The 18,230-nt window shown below is 46.1% G+C and overlaps 1 protein-coding gene across 1 annotated transcript in view; it reads right to left on the bottom strand.

The window, feature by feature from the left end:
* LOC126176190 (solute carrier family 22 member 7-like) overlaps window positions 1-17,991 on the bottom strand; it is a 139,523-nt gene extending 121,532 nt beyond the window's left edge. The window contains exons 1-2 of the mRNA XM_049923334.1: window positions 17,978-17,991; window positions 16,165-16,424 (exon numbers count right to left, since the gene is read on the bottom strand). Coding sequence (XP_049779291.1) covers window positions 16,165-16,418 — 254 coding nt within the window. The 5' untranslated portion in view covers window positions 16,419-16,424; window positions 17,978-17,991. The remainder of the gene's footprint in view (window positions 1-16,164; window positions 16,425-17,977) is intronic.
* Between the last annotated feature and the right edge of the window lie 239 nt (window positions 17,992-18,230).

Below are 18,230 nucleotides of genomic sequence, written 5' to 3'. Positions count from 1 at the left end.
CCAATGAGGAGCCGGCAGAGAGCCACAGTGTCCCTACTAGAGGCCCCCATGGAGGACTGCCACACATTCGTAGTCTCCTTAATGACGCGCAGTTTGTTAGGCACGCTGAGGTTATGCAAATTCGACTCCCAAAGCCGTAAAACCTTGCAGCATAGTACTGAATGCAGGTCAGTTGCAGAGAATCAGATCTCCATAAGTGGTCTCCGTGTAGCCTGTCGGCAAGTTCGTTGCCTGGGATTCCGACGTGACCTGGGGTCCAGACAAACACCACTGAACGACTGGACCGTTCCAGGGTATAGATGGACTCGTGGATGGTCGCTACGAAAGGATGACAAGAGTAGCACTGGTCGATTGCTTGTAGGCTGCTCAAGGAGTCAGTACACAGAAGAAACGACTCCCCAGGCCATGAACGGATGTGCTCAAGAGCACGACAAATAGCCACCAGCTCAGCAGTGGAAACACTGCAGCCATTGGGCAAGGAATGCTGTTCAACATGTCCTCCATGGACATACGCGAAACCGAAGTGGGCATCAGCCATCGAGCGGTCGGTGTAAGCCACTTCGTGGCCTCGGTACATGTCAATAATCGACAGGAAATGGCAGCAGAGAGCCATGGGGTTAACTGAGTCCATGTGAAAGGTGTACACCGACCTAGGTGTACAACCTGGAGGTGTACGTGAGTGGACCTCACATATAGGTTGTAAAGGCAAGGACTGCAGTTTGGAAAGAAGGGATCGGACACGAACTGCAATTGGAACCGCTGAACTGGGCCGCTGATACGGGAGATGAACCGCCGTGAGTGGGAAAAGGAGATGTTGATTCGGGTGCGCAGGGGAACTACTAACGTGTGCAACGTAAGTGGCCAGCAGTTGTGCAATGCAGGGACTCCAGCTTCCATAAGTACGCTAACCACCGGACTCGTCCTAAAAAGCTCCTGTCGCTAGGCGAACCCCACAGTGGCGTACTGGGTCGAGGAAACGCAACGCTGAGAGGGCCGCCGAACCATAAACCAGACTCCCATAGTTAATTGAATTGAACTGAACAAGGGCTCTGTAGCGCTGCAGCAGCGTAGAGTGATCTGCAGCCCAATTGGTGTTGCTCAGGCAGCGGAGAGCATTGAGGTGCTGCCAGCATTTCTGTTTAAGCTGACAAAGGTGAGGTAGCCAAGTCAATCGGGTGTCAAAAACCAGTCCTAAGAAGCGATGTGTCTCCACTACAGTTAGTGGATCGTCATTAAGCTATAGTTCTGATTCTGGATGAACGATACGACGCCGACAGATGTGCACAGCACACGACTTTGAGGCCGAAAATTGGAAATCGTGGGCTAGAGCCCATAACTGCGCCTTGTGGATGGCTCCCTGTAGGCGCCGCTCAGCAACAGGAGTGTTGGTCGAGCAATACGAAATGCAGAAGTCGTCTGCATACAGACAAGGTGAGACAGATGGCCCTACAGCTGCTTCTGGACTATTAATGACAACTAAAAATAGACACACACTCAATACAGAGGCCTACGGAACAACATTCTGCTGGATATGGGGGGAACTATGGGAGGAACCAAGTTGGACACGTATTGTTGGAAGCGACTGGAAATTTTGGATGAAAATCGGGAGCGGGCCTCTGAGACCCCACTCGTATAATGTGGCAAGGATATGATGGTTCAAATGGCTCTGAGCATATGGGACTTAAAATCTGAGGTCATCAGTCCCCTAGAACTTAGAACTACTTAAACCTAACTAACCTAAGGACATCACACACATCCATGCCCGAGGCAGGATCCTAACCTGCGACCGTAGCGGTCGCGCGGTTCCAGACTGTAGCGCCTAGAACCGCTCGGCCACCCTGCCAGGCAAGGATATGATGTCGCCAAGTGGTGTCATACACTTTTTGTAAATCAAAAAAGGCGGCAACCAGGTGTAGGCGTCTGGAAAAGGCTGTTCGGATGGAGACTCGAGGGACACATGATTATCTGTGGTAGAGCGACCCTGCTGGGAGCCGCCCTGACATGGAGCCAGTAGGCCACGTGACTCCAGGACCCAACCCAACCGCCGACACACCATATGTTCCAGCAGCTTACAAAGAACGTTTGTGAGGCTGATGAGCTGATAGCTATCCAAATCAAGCGGGTTTTTACCGGGTTTGAGCTCCAGAATGATGTGTTCTCCCGTCATTGCCATGGAAAGACGCCATCACACATGTTCCAGTTGAAGATGACGAGATCTCGCTTGTAGTCAGATGAGAGATGTTTAATCATCTGACTGTGGATCCGATCTGGCCCAAGAGCTGTGTCGGGGCGATATGCAAGGGCACTGAGGAGCTCCCACTATGTTTGTGTCGGTAGGTAACGCGCCATTTACGTTAACACAGGGAACACCTGTTGGGATCTGGTACTCGAAAACACTTTTGGTCTCTGCCCAGACTTGGGAAGGTGACGAATGGCACCCAGTGGTCGAGACATCTCTCTCACAACACTCCTGCTTCCGTCGTTTGATAAGTTGGCGATCGCGGTACGGAGCCGTTTAAAGGCTATGACGTGCTCCACGGAAGGGTCCGCTTATGCCGCTGTAGAGCTCGCCGACACTCCTTAATTGTTTCAGCGACTTCTGGCTACCACCATGGGACTGACTTTCGCTGGGGCACCCTAAAGAGAGAGGGATCGTGTCTTCTGCTACATAAACGATTATTGTAGGCACCTGCTCAACCATCACATCGATGTTACCATGTGGAGGAGATTCAACAGTGGCAACAGAGGTGAAAGTTTCCCAGTCTGCCTTGTTTAAAGCCCAACTAGGCCGGCGTCCGTGGGCCTAACGCCGGGGCAGTGACAGAAAGATGAGAAGTGGTCACTACCACACAGGTCGTCATGTGCTCTCCAGTGGGTACATGGGAGAAGTCCTGGACTGCAAACTGATAAATCAGTGGCTGAGTAACTACCATGAGCCACACGGAAATGTGTGGCGACCCCAGTACTTAAAAGGCAGAGGTCGAACTGAGACAGTAAAGTTTTGACATCTCTGCCTCGGCCAGTAAACATTGTGCCACCTGACAAGGGGTTATGGGCGTTAAAATCTCCCAAAAGTAGGAAAGGTTTAGGGACTTGACCAATCAGTGCAGTTAATACATTCAGGAATACTACATTAACAGGAGGAAGATTTCCTGTGTCGTCCTCATTCTGACACCCACAGCTTCAAGAGGGTTTTGAACAGGCACAGGTTCACTACAGCATGAGTTCAGGACATAAACGCAATCCACCTGACACTCAATATAGTCGCTACGGTTCCTGTAGTATCCCTTATAGCTGCAGAGGACAGGGGGTCAACATTGCATTGCCGGGAACCAGGTTTCCTGGAGGATAATGCAGATAGCAGGTGTAAAGCTTAAAAGTTGCCGTAGCTCAGCCAGGTGGTGGAAAAAACCACTGCAATTCCACTGGAGGATGACGTCATCGTGAGACTGGGAAGGCATTGAACATTCAATGAGGCACTTTACGCCTCAGGGTCACCTGCTGCCACCGACTTTTTGCCTGAGCAGTCTATATCCATTCTCTCTGAGGGTCCGGCGACATCTAGGTCCTCAGTGGACAACCAAATCTCCACGTCATCCACACATGCAGAGCTTGCAGGTAACGGTGGTTTGGGTGCCATCGCCATTGCTTTGGTCTTGGGGACCTTCTTTCTGAATTTCTCTCGCTTCTCCTTGGGTTTCCCTGCCTGGGAGGACTTCACTGATTCAGTCTCCGGGATAGAAAATGAGCATGAAGCCCTATGACTAGCTGCTTTTGGGCTCTTCAGCTACTGGCGGGTGTCATGTTTCCCACTAGCAGAAACCTGGGAAGGGAGTGCCCCAAGGGACCCCTTCCTAGCGAGAGGATCTGAAGAAGATTTACGCTTCTCCAGCTCAGACGTGGGGACTGATGTCCCCGATGGTTGGGGTGGGGGGGGGGGTTTGCTTCCAAAGTAGGTGGTGCAGGAGCAACAGGGAGGGAAGTGCCCCCTACCATCGTGGGGGCAGGTGTAGTCTTCTGGTTCTGAGAGGCGACAGGAATGGGAGCAACTGATGGGGAGACAACAGTTCTCGTAGCAGCGGTGAAGAGGAGGTCATAATCACAGGATGTAGGTGCTCAAATTTCCTCTTAGCCTCAGTGGTCAGTTGTTCCGGGGTCTTATATTCCATGATTTTCCTCTCTTTCTGTAAAATCCTGAAGTCTGGCGAACAAGGTGAATGATGCTCTCCACAGTTGACACAGATGAAAGGAGGGGCTCATGGAGTATTGTGATGTGACAGACGACCACAATATCGACATGTAACGCTGGGAGTACAGTGGGAAGACATATGGCTGAACTTCCAGCACTTAAAGCACCACATCTGGGCAGGGATATATGGCTTGACATCACAGCAGTAGACCATCACCTACACCTTCCTGGGCAATGTGTCATCCTCTAAGGCCAAGATGAAGGCACTGGTGGCAGCGTCATTATCCCTCGGACCCTGATGGTCGTGCTGGACTAAATGAACACCTCACCGCTTTAAATTCACGCGCAGCTCGTCGTCAGACTGCAAAAGAAGGTCCCTGTGGAATATAATACTCTGTACGATATTTAAGCTTTTATGGGGCGTGATGGTAACTGAAACATCCCCAACTTGTCACAAGCAAGTAATGCCCGTGACTGGGCAGAGAATGGTGTTTTTATCCAGACTGACCCAGAGCGCAGTTTGGACAAGCCCTCCACCTCCCCAAACTTGTCCTCCAAATACTCCACAAAACACTGAGGCTTCATGGACATGTAAGATTCCCCATCAACTCTCGTACATACAAGATAATAAGCTTGACTGCCATCCTTAGCCTGGCGTTCCTCCCTGGTGTGAGGTCATATTTCTTAGGAATGAAGTTAGACTGTGCCCGCTTGGAGACTGATAGTGACGGACCACCAGCAAGAGATGAGGTACTACGCTTCATGGCGTGTCATCTGCCCTGATACCACCCACTCCGACTAGGGGCCCACCCCATGGGCGCCACCCAGCCTCAGCAAGGGCCACCTGGCAGGATGGTCATTGCCTGGAATCCCCTTGCCCCAGGGAGATGGGCATCTACTCCATGGCATACGTGGGGAGTTATGGGCGCAGGCATCAGCAGAGTGATCCCTGTGTTGTCAGGGGACTACAATTAACGGGGTACATAGCGCACTGGCTACCATGCTGGATATGAGGTGCTAAGAAGTCCATGGTCATCGTCGGCGCAGAAAGCGACACTGCATAGTGCAAGGTGGAAAACGCACCCAAGAAGGTGCCCTTGCCCAAGAGATGGAGAATCAGCGGGCTTGAAATGCGACGACGAGAAAATGAGCTAAAGATCTCAATGCACCATGGACACAATGCACCATGTAAGGCGCCCTTCCCCAATTGGCTCGGTCTTCGGGAAAATTTAGAAAGGTCAAACAGGACAGGAGACCGTCACATAAAGGCCGAAACGTGTGAGACTCCTTTTAGGGGCCTCTTGCGACAGGCAGGAATACCACGGGCCTATTCTAGCGAGGATGTTTTGATGCGTAATTAAAGACGCTGCCCCTATACCACTAGTGCCTACTAGGCAATGGATACCAATGCATTAAAGATACAACGTGTACCTATGAGACGTATGAGTAGTATTTGAAAAGTGTCTTTATGTTCTCTCTAATGGCTGAAGACACTCGACTAGTCCCCCGACCGGATTTCCGAGGAGGGGCTGCCAAGGGGGATGTTACCATGAGAAACAGATTGAATAACCAACGAAATAGTAATCTTATGTGAGTTTGAGCGTGGAATATCAAGTGTTTGAACGGGGAAGCGGAGCTAGAAAATCTGAGAAGGAAATGCGAAGACTATCTAGATATAGTGAGGATCGGTGAAGTGAAATGCAAAGAAGATAAGGATTTCTGGTCAAAAATGTATAGGGTAATATCAATAGCACCAGGGAATGGTGTTACAGGAGTAGGATTCGTCATGAATAAAAAGGTAGGGTAAAAAGTGTTTCACTGTGAACAGTTCAGCGATAGTGTCGTTCTCTTCAGGATCCACAGCAGACCAACACAGACAACTATAGTTCAGGTATACATGCCGAAAATGATATAGAGAAATTATATGAGGATACGGAATGGCCAGTTCAGTGTGTAAACAAGAAATGGTTAAGGAGAATATGGGCTTGGTACTCGGAATGAGAGAGGAAAAAAGACTGATTTCTGCAATAAATTTCGACTAGTAATTGCGAACAATTGGAAGAGGAGGAGGAGGAGGCATACTTGGATAAGGACGGGAGATTCGGGAATATTCCAGTTATATTACATCATGGTCAGACAGAGATTCTGAAATCAGAGAAGTGGGATACGGCAGTACTAAGGAATGAGGAAATATGCTTTAAGCTCTCTGTGGCTATACGTTCTGTGCTGAGGACTAGTTTAGTAGGCAGTACAGTTGAAGAGGAATGGACATCTCTAAAAAGGGCAATCACGGAAGTTGGAAAGAAAAACATTGGTACAAAGAAAGTAACTGCGAAGAGACCATGGGTATCGAAAGGAATGCTCGACGAACGAAGGAAGTACAAAAATGTTCGGGGAAATTCAGTAATATAGAAATGCAAGTTACTTAGGAATGAAATAAATAAAAAGCGCAGGGAAGTTAAGGCGAAATGGTTGCACGAAAAATATGAAGAAATCGAAAAATAAATGATTGTCGGAAGAACTGACTCAGGATATAGCAAAGTCTAAACAACCTTCAGTGAAATTAGAATCTGCTACGGTCAGACCGGAAACTGGGGAAAGGACCTTGGTTCCAGAGAGTCGTCGGAGGCTGGCACACATGATGGAAGAGCTGTAGTGTTAAAAAACTAGTAAATGTGATCCAGCTAGCTTTATTGCTATCCTGAAGAATACGACGACACTGCGCACGCACCTATTTATAACGAATACAGTTCTCCATCGTAGGACGATATCAAAACCGCGGAGAGAACGTCGCCGAGCGTGAATTGCGTCACGGAACGCCTGAGTCCGCCAAGGGACAGGACACGTCGCACTAAAGGTGAATTGCGTGGAATGGAACATTTTGCGGCAGTAACGATAACGTTTGTAAGATATTCTATCTGCTCATCACAACTGCGTAAATGTTTTTCGACAAAGATCGCCAGGGAGGAGTACAGCCTCCAGCTGGCCTTTGAAAGCTGCTTTACACGTAGGAGAGGTAGGAGTTTGTAAACGGACAGCACATGGGAAAAGGCAGCTCGATTACATGTCAGAGAGAACAGACCACTCGAGACGATGGACAAGCTGGGCAGTGCAGAACGAGAGGTCCAAATGGGAATAGGTGTTCTTTGGAGTCAAAGGAACGTTTGTGTCCCAGTGTTAATGCAGATGAGGTCTAGTTGATTCTGAAGGTCAGACGAGAGGGCATCTCTCGGACAGGTTCGCAAAGGGGATGCTGCCCACTGAAGTCACTGAGCCTGTTGATCAATAAGCTGTAGGAAGTCTGCCCTAGTGCCACTGAATGATTAAGGGATGTCGACAGTGCAAAGATAAAAGGTGAAGCAAGGAGGGAAAATGAGGATTGCAACAGCTTGTAGCCAGGTGTTCAGTGAGATGGTTTGTCTATTATTATCATCACAGATGAGCAGGTGGCCCTCCCAGGAGATGGAATGCTGTCCTCAGGGAGAAGGTCAAAGTGGATCAGAAATAAAGGCAAGAGATCAAAGTGGTCGTGGGGACGCAATTTTGTTTCCTGGAGCCAGAAAGCAAGTTATTGGATATAACGCTGTAAACGTTCCATTGGAGAAGACTCATAATGTGGAAATGGAAGGAGAGAAAAAGTGAAGGGTTGTCTTCTCGGCAGCTGCTGAGTCCTAGCCTTCAAAGACTCACTGCTACTGGCGCAGAGGCTAGAGTATCCTGCTCCATGAGATCTAGAGGCGTTGGCATTCTCACTAAGTCGACCAGCAGATTTCAGGGCAGAGAAATTGTTGGTGGTGCGCACCGGCGAAACAGAGGTCGGCCAGGTGAGGGTATCACGCTGTGACACCGTGGAAGAGGATCACCGGTCAGCAGAGGAGGAGACTGGTTGCCTTTATTTGGATTCTTTGAACCTTTGCGGTTGGCAGATGAAGACTCAGGTGTTTGTTCCTTGGAGGGATGTAAAACGTCTCCACAGTAGTATTCCTTCTGTCCTTCCTGCCCTGCCAGTTGTGCAGCAGGTGATTTTGCCGCCAGAGGCGATAATTTGGTGGTTTGTTGTGCAGCTGGAGGAGAAGAAACATCGGATTCAGAATGTACAGTCTGACCACGACGACTTCATAGCCAGCTTTGATCTTTGATGGAAGCACTACTCTATCCAATATGAGAAAAAGAGTGTTGGTGCCGTTACGCTGGGCGATTTCTCAGCCTTGGTGCTGAATGTGAAGTCACGAGTCTGTGTAGCTGTGTCATTCATTGAGCGAGGTGTAGCGAGAACGGTACTGTAAGTGCCAGATGGTAAAATGCAGGGCTTCCAACTAGCCAACAACTTGCGAGCGACAGGGTAAGGCACTTTATCCTTCACTCAGATCTCCTGGATGGCCCGCTCATCAAGATACATGGGATATTCTCGGGATAAGGTGCATGGTCGCCATTGCAATTGACACATCAGGGAGAAGGAGATGGGCAATCACCCTCATGAGCGTCCCTGCCACAAGTAATGCATTTGGCCGGGTTTCAACAGGACATTCGAGTCTGTTTTGTAAAGTTGACATTGGTGGCAGCACATCGGGTTCAGAATGTACAGTCGGACCATGACGACTTCATAGCCAGCTTTGATCTTTGATGGAAGCGCTACTCTATCCAACGTGAGAAAAAGAGTGCTTGTAGGCACGAAATATGCATCAACCTTTTTCATTACCCGATGGACTGCAAAGACGCCCTCGTCATAGAGGTAAGTTTGGACTTCTCACTTAGTGAGATCATTGAGCAGCCTAGATTACATAAACATAACACCACGCAAATAATTCAGCGTTCAATGGGTCTCAACATGAACAGGACAGCCGCTGCTGTTCCTGAGAATCACAATTAGTCTCTAAAACCATAGTTCCACTGTATGAATGACAGCAGTATTTCACAGGGCCGGCAACTGCTTTAACACTTTTCTGAATAATGAACGGATTAACCATAGCAAAGGACTGTCCTTATTCAGCATGTGATACCAAGAGGATCAGAGGTGCAGCTGGAAGAGGCTCAGTACCTTTAGCCTCGATCTGTTTGCTTTTAGTAGACATAGACTGAGTTGGTGATTGGCTCATTGCAGGAAAAAATCCCCCATGATTGCCAGCGTCTCCAATGGCGCGCTCCTTCCAACTGGGCTGCTGCCCCCATTCCCTTTGTTAGAGGAGGGCTCACCCGCCTTGTGTTCTTTCACACTTCCGGTCACACTTCGAGAACTCCTGACATAGGGACCAACGGGTAATTTGGGATGGTAAAAGCTCAGGCAATCACCCCTCCCTGGGCCTGGCCTGTATCAGGGGTTACATGCGAACCCTTCCTGTCGACCTGGGGCTAGGAATTAAGCGTTACCCAGTCACCTTTTACACGTCAGACGCGTGGCCTTTTGGAGCGCACAGGGAGGAAGAAGAAACGAAAAGGAACTTCGAACGCCGCAACAGAGGAAGGATAGGAGATGGAGAACAAAGAAAGAATAAAACATTAGAGGGATAGTTTTGATGTCAGGCTACTGAAAACTGAGAACGCATTTCCAGAAATATCGCAGATATGTTCCCCAAGGGAAAAGAAGAGGAATAGCTGGGGGATAGACATGGAGCACGAAAGGGGAAAGGTGCTGCAAAGGCTGGGGCCTTGTGGAAACCAAGCACAAACTGACCAACGAATGATGAGCCGCCTAGGGTGGAGGGGGGGGGGGGGGCTGTAGGGTTCCGATGGAAGAAAGGAGAGATTTGTGGAGAGTTGGGATTCGAGCTGGTTTTGGGGACTTTCTCGGATGACTTATAAAGAACCGCTTGAAACTTCAATGCGATTTATTTATTCACATATATGTGTAGTCAAATCACAGGAGTGTGCAATCGCATCCAATTCATCAAAGTGCTATTGCTAAAAAGAAAAGAAGGACGCTGTAGAAAAAGGACTGTCTGCATCAAAAAGCCATTAAAATAGATTACTGAAGCAGCTGGAAAAGGAGGTAGGGACGAGGGTCCCCAAATCTAGTATGTGACTGCAGATACTGGAAATCCCAGTCACCCTACCTTCACCCAGAAAGTAGTTTAAAACATTAAATCTGAGAATAAACGCCACTGTTAGCGAGGAAAAGGATAACCAGTACAATTGTCAGTGATTCGCCTGCCAATATTAAGGCCAAAAATCCAGATGACCGTGTCTTGCATGCTCAGCCAGAATGGGGCCATGCCACCCGGATTGTTACGTAAAATAAAGCACTGGGTTACCTTGGTATGGCCAATGCGAAGGCTACATTACAAAGTGGATTCCTCCTAGGAGGACTGGAAGGAGGTACCCCATGCACCAGTTGTCTCCTTGATAGTGTGGAGTTGATCACAGGTGGCAGTAGCCCACCAGATAATTTTCAATCTTCGAGTGAGAAGATGTTTTCTTTGCACTCACAAATCTGCACATGAGATCGCCAAAGCGAATGGGTTCAAATGGCTCTGAGCGCTATGGGACTTAACTTCTGAGGTCATCAGTCCCCTAGAACTTAGAACTACTTAAACCTAACTAACCCAAGGACAGCACAAACACCCATGCCCGAGGCAGGATTCGAACCTGCGACCGTAGCAGTCGTGCGGTTCCAGACTGTAGCGCCTAGAACCGCTCAGCCACCCCGGCCGGCCAAAGCGAATGGGGGTCGAGTACTCCCTTCTCTAGCCAAGCAGTCGGTCACTTTCCCTGAGATACCCAAATGACTCTGAACTCATAGAAAGAAATTGAACAGGCAGTGCAGCTACGGTCAGAGAAGTGGTCATGAATAAAATATTATCACAAGATGACAAGAGTAACATCGATCAATAGCTTAGACACTGTTCATTGAGCCACGGGTTAAACGGCGATCAAGGGAGGTTCGTTTCACACCATGTAGGGCTCTTTTAGTGGCTATGAGCTCCACCATATGAACGCTAAACGTTCCAGGAAACAAATACCGTTCCTGACTGGCGAGAGATGTAACAGCAAATCCCGCCCTACCCATGGTTTTACAGCCATTGGTGTACATGACGGTAGTAAACAGATTCTTCTGAAAAAGTGAAAGGACAGGTGCCAGAAGGTCATGAGGGCGACTAAACCTTTAGGATCGGTCCTAGTTCGTGGACTGGTTATAAGCCAACACAGGGTTTGCAGGAAAACACGGTGAGCTCATTCTAAGGTGGTTTGGTGGAAGTCTTGGCAGAGGGCCTCAAGGGCATTCCATCTTATAAACCCACCCGAGGCGGATGTCATTGGTTTGTATGCTATAAGAATGTGAAACTGGATGATTGGCAAATTATTGTATGTTAATTGCGTAGGAGATCAAGATTTGACACCATCTAAACTAAAGAAGAAGAATCCCTACTTCGATAAGAAGATTATGGGTCTAGTCCAGAAGGCACTAGTGGCCAATGATACTCTATTATAAAGGACTGGGTCCAACAGTTTCAAAGCTGAAGATGCCATTGGAAATCTTAGTACCATCTCAAGAAGCCCAGGGCCCAATAAATACAGAGGAGAGTAAAGCAATCTGCATCCCAAGAGATGTGGTAAGGAAGCGGGGACCTTTAAGTTTCCACATGCAGCTAATTTTTGTTGGTAAATGTTGGACAGCCAAGCCAGCTTTTTAGGAAAAAGGAGTTCCAGAAATTGGGACTGTGCAACAAATTCCAAGCACTTGCCTGTCAGAGTACAGTTCTGGCCAGAATGGATCGTGGAAACCAAGCGAAAGGGCCCAAACAGACGCCATTCGGATGCTGCCTTGCAGCTGGGGATCAGCCCAGTGTACATAGTGAGAGCTGTACCAACTGAAAAATATTCGACATACATCCTGGTGGTGACCAGTGGCCCATTCATGGTGATGAGGGAGACTAACACTCAGCACGGAGCCCTGTGAGATCCCAATCCTTTGGACCAGTAAAAAGCCGAGTGAAGTACCAACTTCAACCAGGAACAACCTGTGGGAAAAACTGCTAGGGAGACTCGAAAATACCAGTCATTGAGTTAAGTAAAATGTGATGTCAACGAGCTTTGTTGTATACCTTCTGCCGATCAAAAGAGACTGCTGGCGTTTAGAAAAAGTAATAGTGGAACAATAGGCCCTGTGATTCAAGAGCCTAGCATCCTAGCTGGATGCAAACCTTTCAAGCAGTTTGCAGAGTACTTTCAAAGGCTAACAGGTGAACAGCTATGGATGAACTTTAAGTTTCTGCCCGGCTTAAGGATTGGGACCATGACATTATCTCGCCATTGTGAAGGAAAGATACTTTCTAGCTTAGTACAGATGAAGACTTTGAGTAGATGTAATCTTTAAGTAATATTCAGACGTCGTTCATCTGATTATGAATCGAATCAGGGCCTCGAGACGCATGGTGCGACATGGTGAGAGCTTGAAGCAATTATCAGTCAGTGAAAGGTTCAATACGTAGTTCGACTTCGTGGGTAGTGAAGGATATGGAGATGTCTTCAGTTTGTTTATCCGTTCGAAAGATAGCTGGGTAAAACGAGATTACTGAAGCAGTCGCAAAAGGGATCTCTAGGTGTTCAGCACAAACCGAAGCACTGATACAGATGGGATGAATGGCGAATGTATTTTAAGATTTCACGACAAATGATTCTGGGCACAGTTGGCACTAGTCGTACCAATGAAGTGTTTTACTTGTTGCAGCTCCTTCAAACTGATAATGAATTGAAACGTATGCGTTGCAGAGCAAGATGCGAGTTCAGCTTGTGACCATCACGAAAAAGAAATCCTGTAATCCGTCATATCGCCTGCGAAATAATTTCATATATTTTCAATTCGTCTTTTTTGTTCTCTAGAGAAAAGTAACCTGATAACATCCCTGTTCTCATTGCTGTAAATCTATATTATGGACTTCAAGGAGTTACAATATTCAGTTTCAAATTGGTTCTTACCAATTATTTAAAGGACTGGATTATAATGGTCCATTCAGTGGCTGTGGCAGTATGATGACAAAAACCGCCTTTTTCTTGGCACCGATCTGTGTCACACTCAGACACACATGACACAGCATGTGTGTCTTATAACAAACTTCCATATGGTTCATATACTATTTTGTATGTCAACATTTTGAAACACTCACGGTTTCTTTCAGGGATTATTTCTTTGCAGGTATATAACTTTGTTCAGCAGTTTCAAGAGATGTATGGTGTATTAACCATATAGTTTAGTACCATTTTTTTTTATCTCACAGAGTGCAAGGAAAATTGAAATCAATACATGTAATAAATTCAAGGGCGATATGTCTGTTCATATCACTATAACTCTTCAATCCACCCCCACAGCCCTGTGGAGATTATAAAATACGGTAGCTCTCTAACCCCATCCATGAAGGACGTTTCGAAGCTATGGGTATCAAAAGAGGGCAAAATATGCTACGGGAAGATGCATTCGTCAGTACACTTTTGGAAATTGATTAGAGCAGACCAAGCAAAAAGTGAAAGTGATAGAAAGTAAAATAAATGTAGGTGAAAGTGAATTTCGTAAGGAAGAAAGGAAGATCAACGTTTAACGTTAAAGTCACCATCGAGGTCATTAGAGTCGGAGCACAAGCTATGGCGTTTTCAAAGATGGGGAATGAAATCGGCCGCGACCTTTCAAAGGAACCATCCTCGATTTGCTTGTAGTGATATAGGGAAATTCCTTCCGTATGTGAGCCCAATCCACTAACCACTGTACCACCTCGCTCGATAATTCCATGAGTTAATGAACACCGTATTAATTGGAATTTTAGTAATGTTAAGTAAAATTATCATTTAAAAGGCTGCTGAAACAGCCAAGAGGACCGAGGAGATCTTGCAAGTGCTGAACTGAAATAAAGGAAAGAACGAACAGTGAAGAAATGAAACAGATGACAAGCGACGAAGCAGACACAGAGAAACTGCTGAAGCAAGATTATGATATGAACGGAGTTAAAATGAGTGAAGGCAACGTTCGCAAGCGCTTAAACAAAACGGTATACGAGAAGCTAAAGGCAGGAGAAGAAGGCATTACGTTTGACAGGTAGCATTACGTTATGATTTCACTAAAAACTACAACAAATATAAACACGCTGTCAATGGCAAAGTGGTTCATGTCTGTCAATTCTGCAGTGCTAGGAAAATTGGTAAAAGAACACCAGTAATGTGTTGCGTGACTGCAAAAAACTGATCGGCACCACTGGAAGTGCCTCTACCGGAACTGCAGGATCGGCAGTGTTCACGCCGACCGTAGAGGGCGCCGCTCCAAATGCAGTCGAGCGCCCCCTGGCCTCTAGGGGGCGTCGTGATCAGTCCAGATTCTCCGTCACTCGCTGCAGGGCCGACGGTTGGCACTCTGCAAAAAGTCTAAGTATTACCGAAACTATGTACCTACGACTGTTATCCAACTTAAACTCATATGCTAACATCTGACTAAACAGAATCCTATTTGAACTGAACTGTCACAGTATATATATGTATATATACATATATATACATCATATTCATCCTCGCTGTCCTTTACAGTAACTCTTTCTTCGTCTAACAGATACAATCACAAGTCAACACAGCACTACTGACTGCATAGAGGAAAGACTGTGCCACAATAAGACCTAAGACTGTGTAACAGTAACGTAACTTGCTCTCTCTCTCTCTCTCTCTCTCTCTCTCTCTCTCTCTCTCTGACGTGCACATCGATAACTAATAAAAATCAAAATGACGAGCCCACCTCACACCTTCGGCGTCTCTACTTGTTGGCGCACGCAGAGACAGAGAGATCAGGAGAGCCTTTAAAGCCTGCTATCAACGCCGGCGCCACAAACGTCAATTACTAGTGGCAATCACTCGAACCGAAGACTACTCAGTGAGAGAATCCATTCTAAATCCAATAGCATTGGCTACACGTAAATATTGTAAATATAAGTGTATGAACTTTACCCAAGCGACTGAATGTCTGCGTTTTTAGAATTAGTATCCACCTTGTACCTGCCACTTACAACTGTAGACGAGAATCACTTCATCATTTGAGTGGAGAGACTCCGTAATTCGATCATCTTAATGCAAATGTAAGTGATTTGAGAAAGCGTTCTCGGCCGAGTGTTCCCGGCCGTTCTAAAGGTTTCCCAGCTGTTTCCTAGTGTTCCACAGTTTTTTGTAACGTTCTAGAATATTTGTGAATGGTTTGGGATGTTCTGTAATGCCTTGCCAATGTTCTCAGTGTTCTATGAAGATTTAATTATTGACAGTAGTTTATTGCGAATTAGAATATATCCGAATATTTAATTGGATTTAACAGTACTTCAGAGTATTTTTGAGCGCAGCTAAAGACCAAGCGGAGCTGGTTTCTTCTCAACTGATGTGTTTACTTTAGTATGTCCTCCAGTTTTTCAACTTTCTTACTGTACACCTCGTGGCTACCGTGTGACTTCTATTCTGGAAGTAATTTGTGTTTTTTTCCAATGAGTGTTGTACATAAAAATAATGAAAAGACGTGCATGACTATTCTGAAACATTAATTTGCGTTTCGTGTTCGGTCCTGCAAATATTGTGTGCCACATAGAAATGCCAAATATTCAGCGTTAGTATCTTGCTTGCCAATGGTGTCCGTTTACTAACTACTTGCACATAATTTTGTGTGATTCTTTTTAAGAGAATGTTATCATTCTGTCTTTTTTAGCAGATTTATCCAATAAGTAGTGACTATGCAGAATGCAATAGTACACCAATACTTGTCCTTCCCTATTGATTCCTGGGATAATACAGATAAAACGGTTACAAAGGTAGAGAGAGAGGGGTTCTGGGATGAAGCTGTGCCTAATAGACCTACACGCAACCGGCTGGATATTTAGCACTTCATTGCTTTAATATAGGATCAATAGTTAGAGGAAAGAAGTCATTGTTTATGGAATAACTAACAATGAGGCAGACATTGCGATGAAATTTAAAGACACATAATTAATAAAAGCGTGTGTATATATAAGTTATTTAGTAAATCTCACCTGGGTATAGTTAAGTTCTTCCACTCATCAATAGTCAAACCAGTATTCTCTCTGCCAGGAACGTAACACCAATGGTCGGGAGTCTGCATTGCCAGGTAATACAAATGTACACTCATCAGATTGACAGTGGCACCCAAGTAAGTGAAGATTACGTTAAATCTCCTCTGGAACTTCCCTCTTGCGCCAATAGCCTCCATAACATCCTCAAATGCTGGTGCCGTTACTTGCTCGCAATCTTTTGCTAGTAGTTCCATGTTAGCCTGCAACCGAATGACAACAGTTTTTCTTCACTATTATATCTCCGTAGGTACCTGTAACGATCACAGGTGGCAGTGCAGATCCTGAAAATGTCTTTAAACGGGTCGAAGAATCATGTAAATGTATTAAATCTAAGAGATCCGTAATCATGGTTCAAATAATGGTTATCTTCTGGTAACTACTGTATGATCAAATAATGGTTCATTTGGCTCTGAGCACTATGGGACTTAACATCTGAGGTCATCAGTGCCCTGTAACTTAGAACTACTTAAACCTAACCAACCTAAGGACATCACACACATCCATGCCTGAGGCAGGATTCGAACCTGTGACCGTAGCGGTCGCGCGGTTCCAGACCGAAGCGCCTAGAACCGCTCAGCCACAGCGGCCGGCGTGGAGCTGTCCAATCGCTACGAGCTTCGTGGTTCACCGACCCAGGACGTCAAAGTTGATAAGTGGCTTCAACTACCCAGGCCACGTCCATTCATGTTGTGGTGCTTCGTTTCGGTGGTTTACTGTTGGGTAGGTTTTCCTGTGAGTAACACCGAGTGTTTCTAGTGCTGAAAGTTAGCTGCCATGCGTTGCAGTTAACTATTTTGGTTGAGTTCAATTCGAGTGCACCAGTGGAATGTTCTGCCTTGTGGCCGTTAGTGTTCTGGTTACCTGTCCTGGGCACTGACGTAAATTCAGGCAGCGCTCTTTCCTCACCCGTTGTCGCTGTCCAACATGGTGTGTAACTTTGACAGCTAATACATATTCCATTATGGATTATCACGTCTGCCTTTAAAAGATTGTGGTAATATATTTCAAAATTTTGAAACTTAATTGTGGCCTTCAGCCATTGGTATTGCACCTTGCATGTGTTTGTTCTATCTGCTTTGCCTTGTGGCTTTTCATTTAGCCGTGATATGTTCTTTTAATTATTTTATTGCTATTTGAATTGGATTTTTATCTTGTTGATTTGTTAAGATTTCTTGTTTGGAGGCCTTCAGCCGTGAAAGAGTTACATTTGGTAAAGGTTCAGCTTTGTGCTGCTTTGGTTGTAAATGTGTTATTAAATTACAATAAATTACAATTAGAAGGAGAAACTGACCCCAACCTTATTTGGCCCCTTTCCACAATCCTAATTACCTGTTCTCCCAGCGGGTTTAGCGGGCGAATCACAGACTTCTGAACCTTTCCTGTTGAATGCAAATGCCTCATGATGGTTAACTGGTAATACATCACTTATTTCAGTAGTTGACACTTCCTTAATGTGGAAAATCATTCATGCCAGAATGGTCTTTGTTCAAACAAGAATATCTTTTTCTGGCGTATTTTTCCCAAAAGCACTCGCTCCGCACAGAGTTCAAATCTTTCGAGCTGCCTTTTCTGCATTCACTCCTCTATTATACCAAAAGTAAATAATGTTGCAGATGTTACACCTTTTTCCTCTTGCGACCCAATTTTACAATGCTTAACCGTAGTTCATGATTTTGAAGTATGTAAAAAGTCAATGCTTAACTGCAAGATGATAACTAGACCTTCAAATTCGAAAATCACAGTTGATACATACACTGACAGTGTCGCGCTGCATCCACCTTGGCGGCGCCCGATTTCAGGCGGCGGGTGGCGTTTGGCCGGTGGCCGGTCACGAGCCTCCTGCGGAATTGTTTCTGGAAGTGAAGCGAATTATCTTCAATGTTCAACCAGACTCAATTTTAGATGAGGGCCGAAATGTGGTAAAAAAATGAAAGGGAACTATAGTTGGACGTGAACATGCGACTATAAATTCAGAATGCACGACGATCACCATTTTTTATCTCATT

The sequence above is a fragment of the Schistocerca cancellata genome, chromosome 3 (assembly GCF_023864275.1).
Source record: "Schistocerca cancellata isolate TAMUIC-IGC-003103 chromosome 3, iqSchCanc2.1, whole genome shotgun sequence".
NCBI classification, from domain to species: domain Eukaryota; kingdom Metazoa; phylum Arthropoda; class Insecta; order Orthoptera; family Acrididae; genus Schistocerca; species Schistocerca cancellata.
The sequence above is the reverse complement of the archived record's forward strand: the minus strand, read 5'-3'. Positions and strand labels throughout refer to the sequence as shown.